The sequence below is a fragment of the Gadus chalcogrammus genome, chromosome 15 (assembly GCF_026213295.1).
Source record: "Gadus chalcogrammus isolate NIFS_2021 chromosome 15, NIFS_Gcha_1.0, whole genome shotgun sequence".
Taxonomy (NCBI): domain Eukaryota; kingdom Metazoa; phylum Chordata; class Actinopteri; order Gadiformes; family Gadidae; genus Gadus; species Gadus chalcogrammus.
The window spans coordinates 12,200,134-12,223,739 of record NC_079426.1 but is presented as its reverse complement, the minus strand read 5'-3'; the positions used below and the strand labels follow the sequence as shown (position 1 = coordinate 12,223,739).

Here is a 23,606-nt window from a genome sequence, read left to right as displayed (position 1 = left end):
GCGGCTGACCTGTTAAATCCGGGGCTCCGGGAAATTGATTGAAATAAATACTCGCCGGTTGTTGAGCCTGTGTCTTTTACCAATTACACCTTCTGCCCAAATGCATTGTGGGTATTTGATTTAACAGAGGGAGAGAAAGGGAAGAGGGAGATGTAACATAGAGGTGTTGTCTTTTTTTATATTGTTCAATTTTTTCATTTGATCCTTTTTTGTTTTGTGTTGGAATAAATCTGCTATCTAATTGCTCTTCTCAGTCCTTTGCCAAAGAGAATCTAGAGAGAGGGGAGAGGCAGGAAGAGATCACAAATCTCAGTTCTCTCTCTCTTTCTCTCTCTCTCTCCCTCTCTTTCTTCCTCTCCCTCCCCTTGCCCCATTTTCAAAACGCTCCACACCCAATGGGCTTTAAAAGAATTCAACCCCCCACCCTCCACCAACCCACAGCACTCCCACAGCACTCCACTCCCCCCACACACACATACACACACACACACACACACACACGCACTTACACACACATACACACACACACACACGCACTCACCCTCACACACACACTCACTCACTCACTCTATCTGCCGCATTTTGATTGAAATTCATCGGTGAGTTTATTGAGAAATGAATGAAGGGAGGCCGCGCGGTATTGACTCTGAGAGGAAAACACAACTCATCTTGAATGAGGGGGGAAAACGCCGCCGTAATTTAGCCGTCATCGATCGGTCCCCCCTCCCCCCCCCCCTTCCCGCCCACTCCGTATTGATCTTCATTTTACAATATTAATTTGCGCCTGCAATCAGCTGTGAAGGGAAACCCATTTGATTTCTGTTGGCCCCCGGTAATGTGTGAAAGTCCACAGGCGTCCAGAGAGAAGGGGAGCGGGGCTCACTTTAGATGTCATCTGAAGAGGATTGAACAGGTGTCTTCGACGGCCGCCGCCGCCTGCTTTCTAATAACGCCGGAGCGATATGACAGGCGCGCTCAAAAGTATGGATGAGCAATCTGTAACATTGCTCCCTTTTAACGCCGTTAATTACATTTTATCTATCGCAGCAGGCAATATCTGCCCGAGAACTGTAACTGTCAAGGTTTTTTTTCCTCTTCTTCCCTTCCATCCATATCGGCTCAAAGTTCATGAAATTTCAATGAAAATTGATCTGTCTCCATTGATTTATCCTAACTGCAGATCTTTGAAATTTTAATTTCCTGTTCATCTCCCGGCTGCTGGAGATGGGACCGCTCAGTGCTAACTGCGGCTACAGGGGATGATATGGTAGTGTTTAACCCCCCGGCATGGAGCTCTGCTCTGGGTGGGTTTGGTGTGTGGAACGCTCTCCTTTGTTTGGTCAGGGGTTGGTCTGGTCCACCACCGCCTTGCACGCGGGTTCTGGACTTCTCCACCCTGGGTGGTGAAACCCACTGACCAGTGGCTCCGGGGGTCTGACCTCATTGCGTCTTTCTATTCGACATGGAGTGCACTCAACAACTTTCGGCTCTCATGTGTCGTCCGACTCCATTAGAACCGGCGCTGAACAACGAAAAAATACTATTGTCTTGTTTGTGACAGTCTGAAACACATTGGGAGCATAAAAAAACGAAACAAGGGGGTGATTCGGTCGTGGTCGATGTCGCCGCTGACCTTCATCTGTCTTAAAACAAACTGCGGTAGCTTGCAATCGGGGGGCTTTAGTTACAACCCTTTGACGAGTCACAAACGCAATAACACTTGAATGAACTTCCCCTTGATCTGTTTATCTGTCTCCTCACTCCCAACTCCCTCTCCACCTCTAATTTGTGTTAAGGGGTGGATGGGGTTGGGGGGGAGGGGAGAGAAAAAATAACTGCTCAATAGTGTAGGAGGAGTGGAGATAAGCTCGGAGCAGTTAAGTATAATTAGCGAAAGTAATAGCTGGCAAATGGCAACAAGGCTAGGTTTTTATCTCCTGGAAAGATAGAGTTATCGTAATAAGCTGTAATGGCTGGCAGGAATGCTCGCACTCTGCGCTCACTTCCACTCAAGCCCAGAGACTTAACAAGGAACAATTTCCCCCCCTCCCCTTCGCAAAATTCACTGGCTTTTTTCCACCCTCAAACATTTCCCCATGTTTGTTCGACGATACTGTACAGGGGTCAATACATGTGTGCTTCTCTGTGTGTGTGTTTTGGAATCCACTTCCATACACTGAACCGGAGGGGGGGGGGGAACCGGGGGCGGGAGGGGGTGGCACGTGTGGCGATGGCGCTGCCCCGTACTGCCTTGTAAGCAGTTCTATGCGCCAAGGCTGGGGCCGTGTTTCAGCGTTCCCGTGGAGCGGCTTTACTCATGTCCTCGTTCCGGGGGAACATGGAAGCAGGGAGCAACCAAGCATGCTGGGAAGCCACGAACAAGGCCCCTTTGCTCGCTCGCTCGCTCGCTCTACATGTTAAAGCAAAGTGGGGGGTGGGCGGGCGGGCGGGTGGGGGGGAAAAGGGGGTTCGGGTGGGGAGGAAGGGTGCTGTTAAGGGACAACTGAGAGAGGCATTAGATTGGAAAATGCGATTGAGCTATGCGCGTTGTCACAGCGGAAGCCGAAGCAACCGAGAATTCCATTGAAGCTTTGTCATCGTAATACATGTGTGAGGCTTTTTACTTATTTATTTGATACGGTGTGTTTGAGTGAGGGTGCACACAAGTGTGTGCATGTGTGTGTGTGTGTGTGTGTGTGTGTGTGTGTGTGTGTGTGTGTGTGTCTGTGTGCGTCAGTCTGTGCGCCTTGTGTGATATTTAAAATGGGGAAATGATATGGTCACAGCTGTGCACTAAGTCATGCATTCCATTTCTTCATATTGAGGAAACATGATCGCTCGCTCTCCAGAGTGAGGAAATTACTGAAATATTCATCAAGTTTGGCTTCCAAAACCTCACAGTGTGGAGAGAAAAACACAGACTTTCCAGTGGGGTCTATTCTTCTGTGGGGGAATCTGTTAGCGTGTTCGTACTGTTTAAACGTGACAGTAATTTGTATGCTTTCAGTGCCCGCGCTGTTGAAATTGAAACAAGCCTCCCCCTTTCAGTTCCGTTGCATCGTTTCTTTGTCAAATTGTAATTATTTTCTGAGATTAATTCGAGGCAACATACTGAAGAACTATCATGTCTCTTTACATGTAACGCAAGCTAGCGAGAGAGAAGGGAAAAAAAAAGAAGGGAAAGCCATAAGTGATGTAATTGAACGAAACGTCTTACTTGTCAAAAGCCGAACCGAAGATGAGAGAAAATGAAAATTGCATTAGCCCATATTGTTCTCTCTCCCTTCTGCAACCCCCCCCCCCCCCCCCACCAACAAAACAAACCCTTCATCTCTCCTGGTGAAAGTATTCAGATGCAAGCCGTGCCTTACCTCCCGTGTCTCTTTCTCTAATTATCCATGAGGTCAGTAAGCAAAATGGGGAAGAAGCCAGAAGATCAATACAAATTATCCTGAGCAAACCAGTGCTGACAGTTTGAATTGCGGCATATGTTTACCCAAAATCAGGCAATTTATCTTAATATCAGGCGAGTAATGCAGCAGGGGTCAGGGGTCACACAATCTCTCCACCTCATAATTACCCGCCTCGAAAACAGGAAAGTGGTATTGATTGGCCGCGGGGCCGGGAAGCAGGCGTGACTGGATCGTGCCAGCGCCCCCCCGACCGCCCACCCACCACAATCACCACATACACCACCACCCACCTACTCCACCGTCAACTCCTCCATACCTACAATCACTAGGTACACCACCACCCACCTACTCCACCGTCAACTCCTCCATACCTACAATCACTAGGTACAACACCACCCACCTACTCCACCGTCAACTCCTCCATACCTACAATCACTAGGTACAACACCACCCGCCTACTCCACCGTCAACTCCTCCATACCTACAATCACTAGGTACACCACCACCCACCTCGTCAAACACCTCCATCACTACACTGCACCACCGCCATGGCTTAGCTGAACACCCACCGTCACCACCACCTTCGTCAGTACACGCACCGCAATCGCTACACCCAACACCCGTCCACCACCACAACCACCACCACCAACGCCATCCCCAGCTACCAACCTGACATCCTGACACCACCACCACCCCAACGATCCACGACCACCAGCCATCATCCCACCCACCCCTCCCTCCCCACCCGACCCCCTAAGCGCCTCCTCTTCTGCTCCAGCCCAGCCCCACCTCAGCTGTAGACTGCTCCACCACCCAGGGACGGATTTATGTGGACGTGTGTGTGGAGGGTCTCATGTTTCCTTGCACTAGGGGGTGGGGGGTGGGGGGTGGGGGAGGGGGGGCGGGGACTGAGGACCCTGGTGGTGGGCCCAGTCCCTCCCTCCCTCTCCCTTCCTCCACCCATCTCAGTATTGTGTCTGAAAACAGGGAGGACAGACAAAGCGGGATAAAGTCGTCTTTGGCATTGGTCCATGCGCAGATGACTCTCTTGTTATAGTTCTCTTAGAAGAAGAACTGTCGTTAGTGTAGCAGGGTAACGTGTATCACCGGAACAAAATAATCTTACATGGGCTTTAGAGAAGAAAGGAAAGGGGTAGGAGACGTTGCGTGTGTGTTTGTGTGTGTGTATGTGTGTGTGTGTGTGTCCTGACTGTGTGTGTGTAAGGCGAGTAGTCTAGGGATGGGCCAGTAATCCCGGAAGAGCAATCCCGGTGACCCCTCGTGAAACCAGAGCACAGAAAAAAACAGTCTTTAGCCTTAGCTTGAAATGGGAAAAATAAACATGCTGGCTATGCCTCTCGAGCTAGCTCGCTCAGTCGCTCAGTGTTTATCGCGTGGAATGAATTTAAGTGCTCAGTATACATCATCAGCCGCTCTTATAGGATTATTGACGGTGTCTGTGTCTGTGTCTGTCGGCGAGCGCTCACAACGGCCGCCGCCGTACATGCCGCGACTACAGAACTGTCAACTCATCAACTGACAGCACCGTTTAGCGCTAATGCAAGTCTCCATCAGCTGTCAAAAGCATTTGCATGAAATCAATAGCAGATGGCGGTGTGTGTCACCAATTTCATTACGCCGGGGTTGTTACAAAGATCATCTCCATGATAGATGAGATGGCGACGCAACCGACACGCCGGCATCATGGCGGACACTCTGCGCCGAGAGAGGGGGGGAGAGAGAGAGAGAGAGAGAGAGAGAGAGAGGGAGAGATAGAGGGAGAGAGAGGGAGAGAGGGAGAGAGAGAGGGAGAGAGAGAGAGAGAGAGAGAGAGGAGAGATCTGGACTCAGTAAGCCTTCACCCACGCCAACATTTGACACAACCGATGATGATTTCAACCATATACATGTATTTATATTTTATTATTTATCCACACCAATCCTTCTGTGGGCACTTCAAACAAGACTCAATGCTTGGTGTTGCAAGTGCGTAGCTATGATTTATGTACGTCCGAAAAATAAAAGAATTCCTCCGAAGGGAAAAGATATTACAAAATGCGTCAAGCTTTCACATCCCGACCTCAAACGCTCCCGGTGTATATACTTAAGAGTTCCCGGGCACCTTAACCTCCAAACAACATTTCTCATTATTCTTTTGGGCGTCCCGCGATCCCGTGTCATTATCATTGGGCAGACACATCAAATAGTGTTACCGCTCCCCGAGTCGACCCCCAGGTCCCCCCACAACCCTACTGTACAGCATCCCCGCCCGCTTCTCCCAGCATGCCCGGCGGCTGGAGCAGGCCCCATCTGAGGCAGAGGACAGGAGAGGGTGATGTATCACCCGGAGAGAGCGTGCTGACAGCCTCTGATGATGGATGGCCTGATTATGGAGTGCTTTTTTACACATACACAATTTACACACAATTTACATCACACTGCGAGCAGCCCCGGTCTGGCAGCGTCTGCTGCCGCTGCCGTAGACACACACACAAACACACACGCAAACGCACATACATACATCCATATGCTACCTAAACACACACACTCATTCACGCTCTGCCACAAACACACACGCTTATTCACTGAAATGCACACTCAAATGCACACACTCACTCACACACCAAACATATCTGTGGTGTGGTGCGTGTCTATAAATAAATATATATATATATATATATGTGTATAAATATCCAGCCGCCCATGCAAACACAGAACCCATACAAATGCACGCACCAACATACAATAAATGCACACAGATACTCAGATACATGCATGCACACATGCACGCACATGTCCAGGTTATGCGGGGTGGGGGTGGGGGACTCCTAGGGTGCATAGATAAACAGGCGGGGAGGTGGGGGGAGAAGGCTGTGCTGCAGCCTTGTCATGTAGGATCAATGCTGCGGATCAATCCTTTATTAAGGGGGAGATCGCATTCCCTCACGCGCCACACTAGACCTCTGTCATCCCACTATCCATGATGACATGTAAAATTAGATTTCCTGGGGAGTAGGTAGCTGTGGCTGTGGGTATGTTTGTGTGTGTGTGTGTGTGTGTGTGTGTGTGTGTGTGTGTGTGGTGTGTGTTGGGGGAGGGTTATTCAGGTGTGTGTGTGTGAGTGCGAGGTATTGATTAGTACCTGGACTGTACCCGGGCAGGAACACATAATTGTGGCACTTCATCACGGCCAACCTGGCAATTACTGTATTTCTCACATGTGGCGCTTGAGCCAGATTTGTTTTGTGTGCTTAATATATAAATAAATATAAAGATATGTATCTATATATGTGTGAGTACAGGGTCTTATCCTACGGTTTGCTTTAACGTTAACTAAACAAAGGAGGGTGTTCCCTGGGTTTGTTTGTACCATTGCTCTCTGGCTCTCTCTCTCCCCCTGTTCCCTGGCATGCTCTCTGACTCTCTCTCTCTCTCTCTCTCTCTCTCTCTCTCTCTCTCTCTCTCTCTCTCTCTCTCTCTCTCTCTCTCTCTCTTTCTCTCTCTCTGTGAGCGGGCCCAGCGAGCTGTGTGGCGTGTTAATGCTGAAATTACATGCTGAGTAATGAGTGATGGGCCAAATTACAGGCTGAACAATGAATAGAGGCAGGCACTTCTTATTAGTCTCCACAGAAAGCCATTGATTTATGAAGCGCCTCGCTCAGTGGAGTTACTCTCCTGAAAATGATATCTACATTGAGAAGTGATGTTCTCTATTAAGCCGTTCCTCCCCTCCCGTTCCTCCTCTACTCCTCCCTCTCCTCACCTCCCTCACCTCACTCTCTCTCCCACCTCCCCTCAACCGTGGATGCAGCTCACACACACACACACACACACACACACACACACACACACACACACACACACACACACACACACACACACACACACACACACACACACACACACACACACACACACACACACGTGTGCTATTGTTTAGAATAAGATCTGTTGGGAAACCTTTCCCTCAATTACCCATTAGGACTTGCCAGACACAAGACCGGCTCACACCAAAGGCTGGGGTGCTATGATTCATTTACTTTGTGCTTCTGATTCATCGCGCCAATATGCCGCGTGCCCCCAGATTACAGTTTGAAGGGGGTGGAGTGGAGGAGGTGGGGGGGGGGGGGGGGGGATTAATGACATGAGGCCATCCACTGTCGTATTTCACGAGCGCGGGCGTCGTGTGTTTGCTTCAGCGGCGGTCGGGCGGTTAGTGGCAGTGGGTTGGCGGAGGAAAGGCGTTTGAGAGTGTGTGTGTGTGTGTGTGTGTGTGTGTGTGTGAGAGTGAAATGACAGCGACTTACTGTAGATCAATGTGTGAGACGGCCTTTCACAGATTATTAAAGCTCTGTTAGATTAAAAGACCCCCGCCGATGTGGTTTGCTGTAGTCAATATTCCCGTGCAGATGAAGAAGGGAGAGAGAGAGAGAGAGAGAGAGAGAGAGAGAGAGAGAGAGAGAGAGAGAGAGAGAGAGAGAGAGAGTAGAGAGAGAGAGAGAGAGAGAGAGTCAGAGAGAGAGAGAGAGAGAGGGCAAGAGAGAGTCAGAGCGAGAGAGAGAAAGAGAGTGAGAGAGAAAGAGAGTGGGAGGGTGGAGTCTCTGTCTCTAAAGGATTCTCAGACTGATGTAGGTCATCATGGATGTTAATGGAATAACACTCGGTGACACAAGTGTCAGAGGAGCCCCCCGTGCCATTTTCTATCGCTGTGACTCCCCCCTCCTCCTCCTCCTCCTGCAACCAAGCTCTCCTCCCCCACCCCCTCCCTCTGAGCCACTTCTGTTTCATAAAATGCCTAATTCCTTCCTGAAATTAGGCATTCTGGAAATTACTCCTTTATTTTTTTTGTACAGTAAACTCAAACCGATTTCTCAATTAGTTCATCCCCCCCCCCCTCTCTCTCTCTCTCTCTCTTCCCCTGAGTCTCCCTATCCCATCTCTCGCTCAGTCTTTCTCTCTATCTTCTTCTCTGTCTCTCTCTCTCGTTGGATCAATCATGAAGTCATGAATCCTTCTCCCATGTTTTTCATTGCATTGCGTCTAAATCTATTTTTCTGTGTTCCTCTTGTGCTTCTCCCGCCCAGCGTTGAACGAGCCCACCATTGATTACGGTTTCCAGCGGCTGCAGAAGGTGATCCCCAGGCACCCGGGAGACCCCGAGAGGTTACCAAAGGTCAGTACCGCGTGCACAGTACTGTCTCCGCAACAACAATAACAACAACAACGGCAAAACCTTCGCTATTGCGCCCGGATCCAAGCCGTCCTACAACCTAAAGCCCCGCTCTCAGTTCAACCTACACGACACCTCAACCATGATCGAGATACAACAAAAACAAAGCAAACACATAACATCATGATCCCCCCACCCCACCGCCCAAACTCTGCCGTTTCCGCCCACAAATTCCACTCATCCCCTTCCCTCCTTCTAACCGACGCTATTAGCTCAGCGCGAGGGGAGAGTGTAAAAAAAAGTGTGCGGTGAGCTAGAATGGCTCCATCAGACCCTTTTCCTCTTGAGCAGTCTGTGGAGGAGATGGTAATCTGGTGGCAACACTCCCATTACCCCGACGCGTGTTTTCCTTTCATTTTCTACCGCTCGGTTTGGTTTAATCTCTTGTTTACAGAACCCTGTGCCGTAAACCCCCTCATCTCGCCGTGGCTAATAGACAGAGAACCAGGGGCCTGTGATTATGCATTGGCTTTTCTTATTGTTTTCTTTGAACCCCAGCTGAAAAAGGGGGAGGGGGCACGACAGAGGGACCCTACTTATGTGTGTTTTTGTGGGGGGGTGGGTGGGCCACACAGAGGAAGTCTTTGGGACCCTATATTGATTGGAAATTAAACAGGGTGAAATTGATCCGCTACAACTTCCATTTTTATGGATTAGGTTTTTTGTTCGCCTTTCTTTCTCTACCGTTTCCATCTGTGTGCCGTTCTGTTTTTTTTCCGACTAAACAGCCTGCGAGGGCATATTTCAAAACGATCAAAATGTAATAATATGAGTAATTAGTTTATTAAAAAAAACTCTGCCAATGTCATAAAGTGCTGACCACCTCACAGTTTTAATAATAACTTGTAAAACATTTAAAGAGCTGATCTATTAAATCCCAGCATGTAACACGGCCATATCATTAACGGCCAACGGACAATTTAATAAGGACCCGAGCGCTATAGGACCCAGCGACCGGGGAGGGCCAGCGAGGAGGAAGCACCGCAGTCTGGCCGTTGGCACACTCTATATGAAGTGTTTCAATTAGGACCCCATCCCTATGGAGGGAACGGCTACACCTGCACATGAAATGTTACTCTAATTTCAGTTCCATAAAGGCAGAGCACACGAGACGATATCCACTACACACACGCACATATCAACACACATCCACACGCACGTACGTACGCACTCAAATACCTCAGACCCATGGTCGTTTAAAGGGAGGAGGTGGACAACCCTGTTTAAATACCGCAGCCCTCATCTCCATTTTGTAAGTCACAGTGTCTTTCCAAAGTCCACAGAGTCTATATATATATATAGAGAGAGAGAGAGAAAGAGAAAGGGAGAGGGGTGGGGGGGACAGAGAGAGCATGAGAGAGGAGGAGGGGAGGCCGAAAGAGAGAAAGAAAGAGAGGAAGAAAGGGATAAAAGAAGGGTGTTAAACATAGCTTTATTACAGCAAAAAGAAAAAACCTTGGTTCTTTCCTTGAATACAAAGAGCCCTTTGGCTGTGGGACACATTTTGACACTGAAGCCAAGATTAGTTTCCTCGGTCTGCGTGTGTGTGTGTGTGTGTGTGTGTGTGTGTGTGTGTGTGTGTGTGTGCTAGTGCGGGAGGCGTGTATGTACTTAATATAGCGGGGTCTCTCCCAGGCCTCTCCCGCCTTTTTTGCATGAAACAATCACGGCGTGAGATGAAGCCGCGCACTTCCAATAAACAACATAAATATTTGATTCCCTCTCTAATGGAGCCAAATACGGGGTTCAGGGGGCATGTAAATGATGGCGGGGAGTGATTCGTCATTGTTAAGCTTGCCATCCGAGAGGTCGCCGTGCGGGGTCAAAAGCACATTCCCAATAAAACCGCCCCCAGGCTGAGGGGGGGGGAGGGGGGGAGGGGGGGAGGGGGGAGTGGGGGGTGTACATTGAGGACCAGAAGGAGGACCATATAAAGAGACAGAGGAGCAGAGTGGGAGGGACAGAGGGAGAGAGGGATGGTGAGAGTGTGAGAGAGAGAGAGAGAGAGAGAGAGCGAGAGAGGGAGATAGATAGAGAGAGTGGGAGTGTGAGGGCGGGGGATAGAGGGAGAGAGTTGGAGAGATGGTGAGAGGGACATGTAGGATGAACGAGAGAGAGAGAGAGAGAGAGAGAGAGAGAGAGAGAGAGAGAGAGAGAGAGAGTGATGGGGAAGAGGGCGAGGGGGAGAGAGGACCGCTGTTACACTACCATACCATAGAGCCGGACTCTACCATAAGGAGGGGAGGAGGACGGAGGCCGGACGAGACGAGGCGTGCATTAGCGTAAAACAAAAAGGCAAATCGACACCGCCGAGACCACAACCGCACCTCTCTGCTCACGCTCCAACCCTTCACTCCCCTGCCCCCTGCCCCCCGACCCACCACCCCTCAACCCCCCCAACCCCAATGACTTCACCCTCCAGTTGATAATATTACTGCGGTATCGATCCCGCGCGGGCCCCCCCTCCCGGGGACCAGTAAGACACGGGGTAATTGTGAGCGGACAGAAAGCCAATATGGGAGTGCTCAAGGATGGCCAGGGATGCACGCTAATATTGTTGCAACACACAGAAAAAGGGAGAGAGGGGAAGAAGAAAGAAAGAAGGAAGCAGAGGGAGACGGGAGGAGGAGGAGGAGGAGGAGGAGGAGGAGGAGGAGGAGGAGGAGGAGGGGAGAGTGCAGTCTGATTGAAGTTTACCTCGTAATTCTGAGACAACATCGCAGATGACAGTCTGACCCAGTGGGAGGAGAGGGGAGATATAAAAATTCAATGCAAAGTCCAGGGTGAATATGAAAGTAATAAGTGTGAGCAGTGAAGTGATGAGAAAGGAGATTGGTTTGCGGGCATCACGTTAAGTGAACAGAGACTTTGGAATTCACCCCCCTTTTTAAGATCTTGTTATAAAACAATTTTCTATTCATAATATAAAAAAGACAATTTATAATACCGTTTTGTGCCCTCTGGCAGTAATGGACAAATAGACTGGATATCACATTATATCACACTCAATTTCTCTCTTCTGTAACAAATTAGATTCATTATGAAATTAAAAGCGGAAACTCAATATTGTTTTATTATTAAGCTGATTGCTTTGGATTCCTTTCTTTCCATCCCAAAATGAGCATAAGCCCATTCCTTTTTCTAATTCTTTGTGTAATCCACAAGGAGAAAATATTACAAATGTGTGCATGTCAAGCAATTACCCGTGTATTTAAATGAATGTCTTCCTGTGCTCTTTGAAGTACCTTCGTCTAATGGCCCCAATGCTTCTGCATGCATTCATTACCTGAGGCTAGAGCTAACAGAGTAATTGCCTTACAGTTTTATAATGGCATTAGCAGTGCAAGCTACATAACCTAGGCCCTTTTTTATTAACTGCGATAATATAAATACAACATCCACGCTAATCCACTGCAGGGAACGGATCACATTTAATCTGTTTCAGAACCCATCATGTTAGGATTGGGTGTAACAAGAAAAAAATGCATATATATAGACCCATTCATCATGTTTGTTATTTTTTCTACCCGGCATTGAGGTACAACATTACCAAAGAAAAGTGAGTTGACGTATCACCCCCCCCCCCCCCCCCCCCCACACACACACACACACCCCACCACCAACCCACCGACCCCCCACCACCCAGAACAGTTGTTGAACACGGGAACCTTTATGCGAAGCAAGACAAACAATGGCGTGGAGTCTGTCACGCCTTTTGTCACAGAACAACAGAGATCATTGGAGGCCTTTAATTGTTTCAATTTAACACGCCGTGTTCTGATATGTCTCCATGACAAGAAAGCCAATTACACTTATGCCGGCGCGGAGTTGGGAGATTTACATGGAAATGCCCTCAGAATGCTATTCCGTGTTAATGGTATTCACAGCGTGAGCCGACACGCGTGAAAGCGCCCTCGTCAGAAGAGAGCGGCAAAAAGAAAAAAATCACAACACACACACACACACACACACAGAGAAAACAAACTCCGATATTTGATTGGGTGCGGCACTTCTCATCCCCGGCGCCGAGATGACGGGGCGGGCCACTTAAGCGTAGCCTCTGCTAGTCAGCTTGGTTAGTTAAGACACCACGCGGTAAACGACAGATTAAGGATGAGAGGCAATATCGTTTTCTCTCTCTCCTTCTCTCCTCCTCTCCTCCTCCTTCGCCTGCTCCTCGCTTTCACTTTTTTTTCATCTTCTCCAAGCTGTCCGTATGTCGCCGCAGCCCCGGCGCCATATGGACGAGGAGGCAGGGAGACGAGGCTTTTATAGAGAAATGAAACATGGGGCCCCCCGAATGTGAATGTGACAGTCTTAATTGCTTTAATTGTTGTTTAAAATTGAGATCCATGTAGGAGATCTTGAAATATGATAGAATAGATTATTGGTAATTATTAACTGCGGCAGGAGTAGGAGGCAGGGAAAGGGGAAAAAAAAGAGGGAAAGAAAGAAAAAAAAGGAAAGAGCGCCACTTTATCTCACTGAGAGGGGGAGAGAGAAATCTGTTCTGCCTGATGGGAACACATGAAGACAGCTGCTGCTCTGATTTAGTCTACCTGCCTCGCGACAACCATAATTCTTTATTTGTATGCAAACTAGATGCATGCAACGTTGAGCATACACACCAATTTCAGAGGTAAATGCCCATTCAAAGAGCCACCCATCCGGTAACTTGGTGGTGGATTAAGCGATATGTTTCTATAAGGAGTGAACTGCGCGGGCCCTGGAAGTGGCTTGGATGCCGATTCATCTTGATATATCAAGGACTCTGGTTAGATATGCTCCTTGGGATGAAAGGGGGAGGGGGGGGGCACACACACACACACACACACACACACACACTCCACACACACACCCCAACACACGCCTCTATGCCGTGGAAGCGCAGGCCAAGTCTTTGGAAGGGCACTGCTTTGAAGGCGCGAAGGCTGTGTTTACATTCATTTAGGACAGCTGCCGTCTTAAGCCCACACGGCTACTGCCAAGTGATGGAACACTTCAGACAAATTACCGCGGGCCGCCGCGCGAAGGAAAAACACGGGGCGAAATGTGGGAAGAAAACAAGCGCCATCTGAGGGATGTTTCTGGTGACAGATTTTTTTAAACCAAAAACCGCGGCGGCTAACCCGACGTTCCGATGTAGTGGGGGAGCCATCGACAAGTCTCTCTCCTTCTCTCTCCTCCCTCTATTTCTTAACGCTGTACAGCAGGTGACAACAAGACACAAACACGCAGGGATTTTAAGTTATTTGTTTCTCTTTAAAAAAGTGAAAACTAAAGTATCAGTGGTGGTTAGGGCCTCCGCTGCAGCTTGCATTTGTCGGTCGGGCTGCACTCTAAAGGCTTTTCACACACACACACACACACACACACACACACACACACACACACACACACACACAAACAGGTTTGGCGCTTTCTGTATTATCTGAAAAAAAACTAAAAAAGAGAGCAGTTTGGTTCCATGAGAGGGGTTTCATTGTAAGTGCTCAATTCAGAGCGAAGATAAAGACGCACAAAACGGGGGGCCAAAACCCACCTAGCTGAAAGCAAGCCCCCTGAACCAGCGTGCCGAGGGGAAACGGAGAGGGGGGGTAAGAAGAAGAACCGAACATAACACAATCCGGGGCCAATTCATTTTGAGTGTTAAGAGCCAAAGCAACATAGCTAATCCGCATTGTCAAGCAGGGGGTTTGAGGGGATAGGGGGGATGTGGGTGCGGGGGTTTTGGGGGGGAGAGTAAGCATGCAGACAGGGATAAGACCCCATCCTGAGTCCCCGGTGCTCCCCCAGGCGCGGGCACCCAGCTCCAGCCCTGCGGATGGGAAGTCATTTGTGAAGTCCTTTTTGCAACAGCCAGTCAAAGAGGTTAATTGAAAAATTCCTTAATGTCATTACAACAGAACTAGATTAACCCAGAGCTAATTTACTTTATTGTTCTGAGGAAAGGGTGCTAGTGGCGGTGGAGGTGGGTGTAGTGGGGGTGCGGGGTAGCGTGGGTGTGTTGGGAGGAAGGAGGGGGGGGGGGGTTGGCGGGTAAGTCACCGCTCAACGCAACGCTGTGAACTCGGAGGAGCCACGCGCCAGGGCCCAGGAATTAGGGGTTGAGGTGTTGTCTTTTTAAAGGGCCCGTGCCAGTTTAATTAAGATAGCGGAGATTATTCACCGCTCGGCACGCTTGGAAGGAAAGGGGGGAAGAAGGAGATGAGGGAGGCGGGTTGGCGCTGACCAAAAAACATGGCGTCGGTTCCTTGTTTTAAATCCGCCCGGCTTTGAGTTATCCACTTGAAACAACAAACAGATCTGAGGCTTGACGCGGCGCGCTGGGTGATATCGGCGGGGACACTCGAGTGTCTCTCGCTGTGGCGCTCTGCGGCGGATTAGACCCTAATGCCGAGTTTATTATTTATTCTGTCGCTTGATTGTATTTATTTTTTGGACTCTTTTATTTACATATTTATTCTTCATTTACAGTCGTAATTATTTGATATGTGGTGGAACTTAGCGTCGTACTTGATTCATTCAAACTGCTGTTCACATTAACACATGGCGTTATTAAACTGTTATAACCTAAGGTTCCTTCTGTTGTTAAACAGTAATTACATTAACATGGTGTTGTTTGAATGTTATTGACATCAGGGTTCTTCTGTTAAACCGTAATTCATGTTAACATATTGTGTTCCTAATTCTAGTTATTAACGTTAGGGTTCCCCTGTTGTTCAACTGTTATTAACATAAACATATTGTGCTGTTAAAATTATAAATGTTAACACATGTTGTTGTTCAACTGTTATTAACGTGAGTGTCCTTTTGTTGTTGTTTGTTTTCTCTATCAGGAGGTCTTGCTGAAGAGAGCAGCTGACCTTGTTGAAGCCCTCTATGGAATGCCTCACAACAACCAGGTATGCACATGCACACACGCACACACGCACACACACACACATACGTGGACTAACACATGCACACACGCACTCACACACACACATACACTTAATTGCTGTAGTTAACCACATTACCAAGTTCAGTCTCACAAACTGCTCAACATCTAAACTCCCAAATGTCACTTGAGTTAAAAAGAAAAATAGTATGCAAACATTGGAAACATCTCTAACTTTACAGAGAACTAGATCGATTTGTCTTCCTCTCATACTGTATGCATCCGCAGATAATTTGTCTCAAAGTCTAAAAATATACGTGCATAAAACAGCATATATATATATATAAATAAATACATACACTATACATCCAGGATTGCACCCTATGAACCCTGCATCATCAAAGGCTGGTCGGGACCTCAGCGGTAGACGGATCCACACAGAGCGTACCTACCCTCTTCCTCACATCCCTTTTGTCCGTGTCCTCCCCCAGGAGATCATCCTGAAGAGGGCGGCCGACATCGCCGAGGCGCTCTACAGCGTTCCCCGCAACCACAACCAGATCCCGTCGCTCGCCAACACTGCCTCCCACGGCATGATGGGAGTGAACTCCTTCAGCAGCCAGCTGGCCGTCAACGTGTCCGAGGCCCAGGGCAACGACCAAGGTGGGCACGGACGTACGGATACCAACGCAATGCACACACCTCTCACTCTGGAGTGCATCAACCGGTAGCACCATACACAACAGATCTGCTGTTCCTTTCACAGTAAAAGCACACATTGCTTACATTAGTGTGTTAATCCAAGATGAGGCTGGATGTGGAGTTGACTAAATCTTGAGTATAAATGGTTTAGAAAAAGTGCAATTGACTTCCATTACGAGGTTAAGGCTGGATCCAGAATGATGAACAGATGCTTTAATTCAAAGCGATGAACAGTGAAATATGACATGTCATCAAGGAGCAGGTAGAGGCTAGTGCTACTCGCTCAAGGATGACTACAGGTAGACAGTGGACATCAGGGCTTGAACCCAGTATTTACTCGATTAATTCATTTCAGGATTAGTGGTTGACAAGTGCATAATAGTTACTTCACTATAATTTCAACTTCCCCTCAACACAAAAAACGAATGAATGACCCTGCCTCCAATGTCACCCTGTGTTTTATACATACAAATACATGTAACGTTGTTGTCTGTGTCCTGTAGGCTACAGCCGGAACACCAGCAGCGTGTCCCCCCGAGGCTACATCTCCAGCACCACCCCGCAGCAGTCCAGCTACAACACCGTCAGCAACAGCATGAACGGCTACGGCAACGCTGGCATGAACCTCGGGGTCCCCAGCTCCCCGGGCTTCCTCAATGGCTCCTCCGCCAACTCCCCGTATGGAAGTGAGTAGGGCTTGTTAGCAAAACACCTCCCCCCACCCCCACACCCACCGCTCCCTTTGCCTTGCAGCTGCTAAACCGCTAGCTAGTGCCAGCTGTAGCAGTAGTGCGTTAGCCGCCACTGATTCCCTACAAGACAAGCAGACATTCGGAGCTGCTGTCTGGCAGTAGCAGTGCACTAGCCGGCTATTAAGTAGCACAGAGCGCTTTCATAGTAGCAATGAGCTAACTAGAAGAAGCAATGGGATAGCTAGCGCTAATATAGAGCTAGCTAGTGGTAGCAGTGCTGCAACTAATTTCATTTCCAGACATAGAATAAAATAATATTCTTGAGCTTTGTTAGAAAATGTCTCACATGGTTATGAATTATGTGATGCTTTGATGATGATGTATTGATGTTGTTTGCGTGCATTTTGCCTAAGTTTAGAATTCAGCCTATCAAATACAAGGTTTGGTTGTATCATGCAATGTTAATGTACTACCACAACATGTGTATGTGCTGCACCCCGGTGTGGAAGGTAAGGGCTTTGTGTTATGCGATGCGTTGTACTGATCATATCCCACCCCCAGCTCCCCTCCCTGCGGCTCTCGTAGCCATCCCAGCCTAACCTTAACCGGCCTCTCTTGCTTTGTACAACTCTCTCCCTCCCCTCTTCCTCTCTCTCTCTCTCTCTCTCTCTCTCTCTGCCTCCCCTGTCCTCTCTGCAGTTAAACAAAAGAGCGCCTTCGCTCCTGTGGTCCGACCTCAGGCATCCCCCCCCCCTTCCTGCACCAGTGCCAACGGCAACGGACTGCAAGGTGAGCATCCCTCACCCCCCCATCCTTTCCCTACGGACTACTGGTCAGACACCGCAGCTCAGGCCTCAGTCCGGTTCGGTGAGGGACTAATCATTACAAATATATGCATTTTGACAGGGCAATTTACACTCTCACTGTCACTTTCCACACCCTACATGTATATGCACACACGCACCCACAAGACACAAACACACACACACACGGATACACACTGACAAATGCACACTGACAAATACACACCCCTCTGTAACAGCATGATTCACACGTGTATTTACATGTACAGACATGCGTGCGTGTGTGTGCAGACGTGCGATGGAATCCATTTCCTGGGGACTATACAAACAGGCACGCCAAAAACGCGCGCACACACACACACACACACACAATACCGCGTGGTGCGTGAAACGCACACACAACCTCGTTGCCCTTTCCTTGAAATGATCGTCTCCTTCTTTGGGGGTCGCCGCGAAACACCTTCCCCCGGATTGTTTTAGTAATTATGTTTATTAGGTTTTGCGCGTGTGTCATGACCAACATGATTGCTTTGAAAACAAGCTTAGCCGTAGTGTGTGCCCCAAGATTAATAACATTGGGCTTAATGAAGTGGGAAATTAAAGTTCATCTCGCAACACGTTCATACTTATTAATACATGTTGTGCAGAAATTAATGAGCAATGCATTGCCATCATCTGCGCTGGCAAACTTAAAAGCATTTCAAGCATGACTCTACAAATATACTGAGCGCGGTATAATCATATATCATCCCTGCACTTCACTAGTTGCCTAATTGTTAAAACGTGTGAAAATACTGAATCCATAAACTCGGGGAGTGAGGTACAGTCGCTAATGACATCCTAAGCAGATGGTCTAGGCGGAAACTACCTTTGATCGCGTCTAATCTCTCCCGGATAACGACACAGAGAGACGACTTAGGGAAAAACGCGCATGGGAACATGGGGGGGGGGGGGTTTAGGGGGGAGAAAACGTTGGGCCAATTTGTCGTAAAGGAGTAGACAGAGTTGAGGAAGGAGAGGAAGAGGCGGATAAAGGGGGGGAGACAAGACTGAGGAGTGTCTAGTACCGCGGCGCAGATGCATTGTGGGAAGTCACCGTGTTGTTGCTCTACCTTCACCGTCGGGGCCCCCCCCCTCCCTCGTCCCCCGGGGAGTCTGGGGGCCACTGTTTGCCATTACCGCGGCGACAGGAGAAATATCACACATAGCAATACGGGCGTGCTGGGGGCTGAAATGTCAGCCTGAGCGGGAGGGTTTCAGACACTGGTTCCGGGGAGGAGAGGAGCTGAGCGTCGCTCTCTCTCAGGCCCTGGCCAACATGGCAAACACTCAGAGGCACATATGCAAACAGGCACATTAAAGCGCACATTCATGCTCTCGTGCACTCCCAGATGCTCTCGGATTTGTGAAAAAAAAAAAAAACATAATCATGGGCGCTCATGCACACACATGCACGGACGGACACACATGCATGCACACACACACATGAACACACACACACACATGCAAACATATGCACACACACTTGCACACACAGACACAGAATTAAAGATCTATTTGTTCAATAATTTCTCTTAAATAGCCATTGTGGTGTTTACTGTTCCATGCTAACGTCTCCTTTTCTCTCTTTGCAGCTATGTCCGGCCTGGTTGTGCCCCCTATGTAAATAAATGCACTTTTAGAAAAAAAAAATCTCAAGCACCAATCGACTCACTACCACTTCCCTGGACTGTCCCTTGTAGCACCCAGCAGCAATGCTGGTGCATTGTATAGTAAGCAGCATATTGTCTTTTTAACATGAAGGAAGAAGAAAAGGAAAAAAACAAAAGTTTTTTTTTTTTAAGGACTTGGACTTAAAACACGGAAGGATTTCTCACTATGGATATTTTTTTTGTCTGAGGGAATTTTTTTGTCTTTCTTTTTTTTGTCTTTATTTGATCAACAGTGAAGAGGACACGAGACAAGTGTTTATTTTATATACCTGGTGGTTGAGGTTTGACCTTGGCTACGGCTAGAGGTCAATTCAGCCATTCATTCAGTACTGGAAGATACTCTGTGGACTCACCATTCGGTTGTATAGTAAAAAAAAAAATAACTGATGTATTGTACAGTACGTTTCAACTTATTTGCCTCAGAAATTGTTTTATGTTTCAACTCTCTTTGAATAGATTCACAGTTGTGTGTCTTTATAATGTGACTTTTTTGTATTTTTATGTGTGAGAAAAATAACCAAGGGCCAAGTTTGAATTTCAACTGGAAAAATATATGGAATATATAATGTAGAAAAACCGATCACAAATTACAACAAATACACGTTAAGGGGTAGGGAAGCTGGGCGGGTAAGTTTGTATCATGTTTCATTCCTGCATTTTAAATTAAATTTTGTAATTTATTGTAGCTAGAACTCATCTTCAAAAAAAAAAGAAAAAAAAAGAAAAACAAACAAAATACAAATGAAAAAAAAATCTCTTTGAGTCAACAAAGCACACTGATGTGTATAAAACACTTTGCTGTGTTGATAAAACCGATGTACTTCTACGTCTAGAGCTTCCTTTTAAGCAAGTGTGTTTTGTCATGTTTTCCACTTTTTTGCTAGCACTGTATATTAATGCATTCCTAGGCTACTGTGAAGTTTCTTGTTGACAGAGGTCGCAGCCTCCTCCTCTTCCTCCTCCTCCTCGCTCCAAAATCCCGTATGTGTTTTCTATGTGGTTATAAAAATTGTAGACTATTGTGATATTGCCAAACTTGTGCTAAATATTTATACATCTGTCCTTTTTCCATGTTCTTTTAGAAATCAACAAAACTTTGAAAAAACGTAAAATTGAAATCCATTTCAGATTGTAGGTTTATGGTAGCTCATCGTCATCTTTGCGTTCCAATACACACTTGCGCTCACTGAGGGAAATTTTGTAACATATCAACTATAAATAATGTATTTATCTCCGAAATTTTGTATATTGCTTTTCATTATGTATGTATTAATCGTCATGCCCTTGGTATAGTGATGCAGCACAGATACTCCAGCCAAGAACTGTTGCCTTCATTTCGTTTTGTTTTCCCTTTTTTGTATTTGATGAACTGCAATGTCCATATATTTCACGTGTATCCTCGAAAAAACTACTTGTTTCACTCTGTCAAGACTCTCTGTCCAATTTTGAAAAAAAAGGGGTGGGGGGGAAGTCAAACTTCATTGTTTATTTTTATATTGATTTTAAATTATCTATACAGGCCATTTTGGAGAAAAAAAACTTTGTTGGTTGTATTGTCAAATAAATTGTTTGTGACCCATATGATAGTTGTTAAGATCCAATAGACTAATGTGCATGAGGGAAACAACCTTGGAGGGGAACATGAACTCACTCCCATCTGTGGTTGTAAAATCTTTCTGTTTTTGTAGACTTGTATGGAGGCCATTTTTACTCACCAAGTATGACTCTGCCACAATAGCTTAACATGTGTTTACAGGGAAAGAAAACGTCAAAAAATGCCACAGTTTGGAATGAAACCCAGAAATGAATAAGTGATGTTTTATTAAAAGTTTTCAGTAAAAAACAACAACACACACAGTAGTTCCTCTCGAATGTGGAATTCTTGCTGGCTGAAAAACTGGCAACAAAAGAGAAAGCAAAGCCTGAATCACGACACGGACGACGAAGAAGGATTAGCCAGTGATTTGTCTAACGGTAGTAGTGTTTAGACTTTACCACATTACTGTTACTGCAACCTAACGGACGTGTAATACCCATTAAAAGTTGAGATTTCTCTTACTCCTTATTTTCTTTGAAACAACTATTTCCATACATTTACTATCAGCACACACTTCACTTGTGGCGTTTTTCCCCAACATCCATTGTAGTGTCTCTCATAAATGGTGCACGCTTTTTAATTTATTTTATTCAAAGCAACCCCCTGCCTCATTCAAATCCCCCTCATTTCGCCACATTAAGCCACCTCGTTAATAAAAAATCGATGCATCGAAAGAGCAAGGTTATCCATTGTCTATAAGGACTGCTATCGTTTTCTGAAGCCTTCATAGTTGCGGAGCTGAAAAGGCGGTGTGGTGGTGAGGGGGTGATGGTGGTGTTAGGGGGGGATGCAGTGAAATCTATACTCATCAAGTGGGTCAAACACGGGGTTGGGTGGTGGGGGGGGGGGGGGGCTTGGGGGTAGGAGGGCGAGTAGCTAGTGGGATGAATAGTGTCTCTCCTTAAAAACAACTGAAAACATCTTATCTAGCAACCTCTCTGGTCACGGAGATCGGGTCACAGAATGTCAATTTCTCATCAAGGCAACATTGTCCAAGAGCATCTCCTCTCCCCCCTCTAATGCTCAATTAAATGAATGCAAGCGAGAGCGCTAATCAGCATATCAGACCTTATTATGTCAACAGGCTAGCGTCGCCCGCTCTCGGGCTAGCGCAAGATAGTGGCAGGCAATGCTGATAGTGCACCGTGTGCGTGTGTGTGTGGGGGGGGGCACGACGGAGATACACTGAAAAGAACACATTCCATTTTCCACAGGCAGTCACTTTGTGCTTTGAAATCATTTTCCCGATAATCAAAGTGTGTGTTGTGATAACAACAGGGCGGACGTGTTGCCCTCCTGATGTAGCGTTATGTCAGGTCTGCAAGCGGCACAGGCTCGGGGGTCAATCGCTATGGTTACGGGCGGCGTGACCTCCTCCCGAGAGGTCAGCTGTGAGCTTATATCACAAATAATAATAATGTACAGAAACCCTACACTGTCACCATTTAGTCCCTCGACATGGTGACTGACAATACCATCGCTTACGCCACATAAAATGGATTGGAATACTGCAAACGTGTGCTGAATGTTTACACACCTCCTCCATGTTCTGTTGGAAATCGACAAAAAAAACAAAAAACGGTGAGCTCACTGGGATGAATAAAAAGGGTGAAGAATGAGCTGGAGCCGCGGTGGTGGTGGTGGTGGGTTATTGTTGCCAGCTCTCTCTCTCTCTCTACCCGATGACCAAACCCTGGCTCTGCCACACCACTCAATCTTCATGAGAGCCTCTTTATTGCAAAACTCTAATGGCTACCCTCCACCATGATCTTAATGTGCACATTAAATATTTATAAATCCTGGGTCAATAACGGCCATAACCAGAGCCTTACTAGACCCCCCACCCACCCGGCCGTCCACCCCCACCCCTCCTCCGTCCATCCACCCGCCTCTCTGCTCGAAACGCACAACAAGGCAAAGGTCACGGGGGTCAGCCAATCAAAAGAGAGTGAGGGTTTTCGCCACGTCCGTATGTCGCCACTCTTATCAAGACTTTCCCTCGCGCTCCTGCTTATCTGTCAAAGGAAAGAAATATTGAAAGCAATATTGATTCTAACTAGCCTCGTGTTGCCGGGGGCAGCGCTTCGAACATCAGCGCGCGCTTGCATTGTTCTAATTCACACGGAAAAAACATAGACCGTTCCCATAATATACGCCAGGAAGTAAACAAATATCGGACGTTAAAATGATTACTCACCTCGGATGACTAATAACTCAAGAGGCCGGGATTATAGCGCATTGGACGCTAAACTTGAAGAAACGCTGAGGTTTGGAATAAGTGTGTTTTTTTTCTCATTAAGATCCTGCGTTAATTTACCTCACAGCGTGTCTCATCGCCTGCATGGGGGGGCCGGAGAGTGGGGTGCTGGCTGTGGGGTGGGGGGGTGGGGGGGCGGCCTGTACGACGTGACCATGGCCAGTACCTGGGCTAACGTCAGGTGAAAGATCGTGTTCCGGTGATAGCGAGGCACAAAGGAGCGGCCGGACAATGGGCCAGTCAATGGAGAGCTCCAGTTGAAAGCGGCACAATGGCCGTGCATGCTGGGAATTGGGCTGGACGATATAAAGGAATGGAGG

General features: G+C 47.5%; 1 protein-coding gene across 1 annotated transcript; it reads left to right on the top strand.

The window, feature by feature from the left end:
- The first annotated feature begins 2,230 nt into the window (after window positions 1-2,230).
- LOC130404997 (transcription factor COE3-like) lies at window positions 2,231-21,748 on the top strand. The gene is made up of 7 exons (XM_056609949.1): window positions 2,231-2,243; window positions 8,498-8,586; window positions 15,483-15,548; window positions 16,015-16,186; window positions 16,729-16,911; window positions 17,617-17,706; window positions 19,355-21,748. The coding sequence occupies exons 1-7, from the start codon at window positions 2,231-2,233 to the stop codon at window positions 19,384-19,386; spliced, it is 645 nt and encodes a 214-aa protein (XP_056465924.1). The 3' UTR covers window positions 19,387-21,748.
- The last annotated feature ends 1,858 nt before the right edge of the window (window positions 21,749-23,606 follow it).

What these genes read in the sequence shown, in the direction of transcription:
- LOC130404997 (XM_056609949.1), top strand. An exon ending in ACCCCGAGAGGTTACCAAAG is followed by an intron (nt 8,587 to 15,482) that starts GTCAGTACCGCG and finishes TTTCTCTATCAG; the next exon opens with GAGGTCTTGCTGAAGAGAGC. An exon ending in GGCCCAGGGCAACGACCAAG is followed by an intron (nt 16,187 to 16,728) that starts GTGGGCACGGAC and finishes TGTGTCCTGTAG; the next exon opens with GCTACAGCCGGAACACCAGC.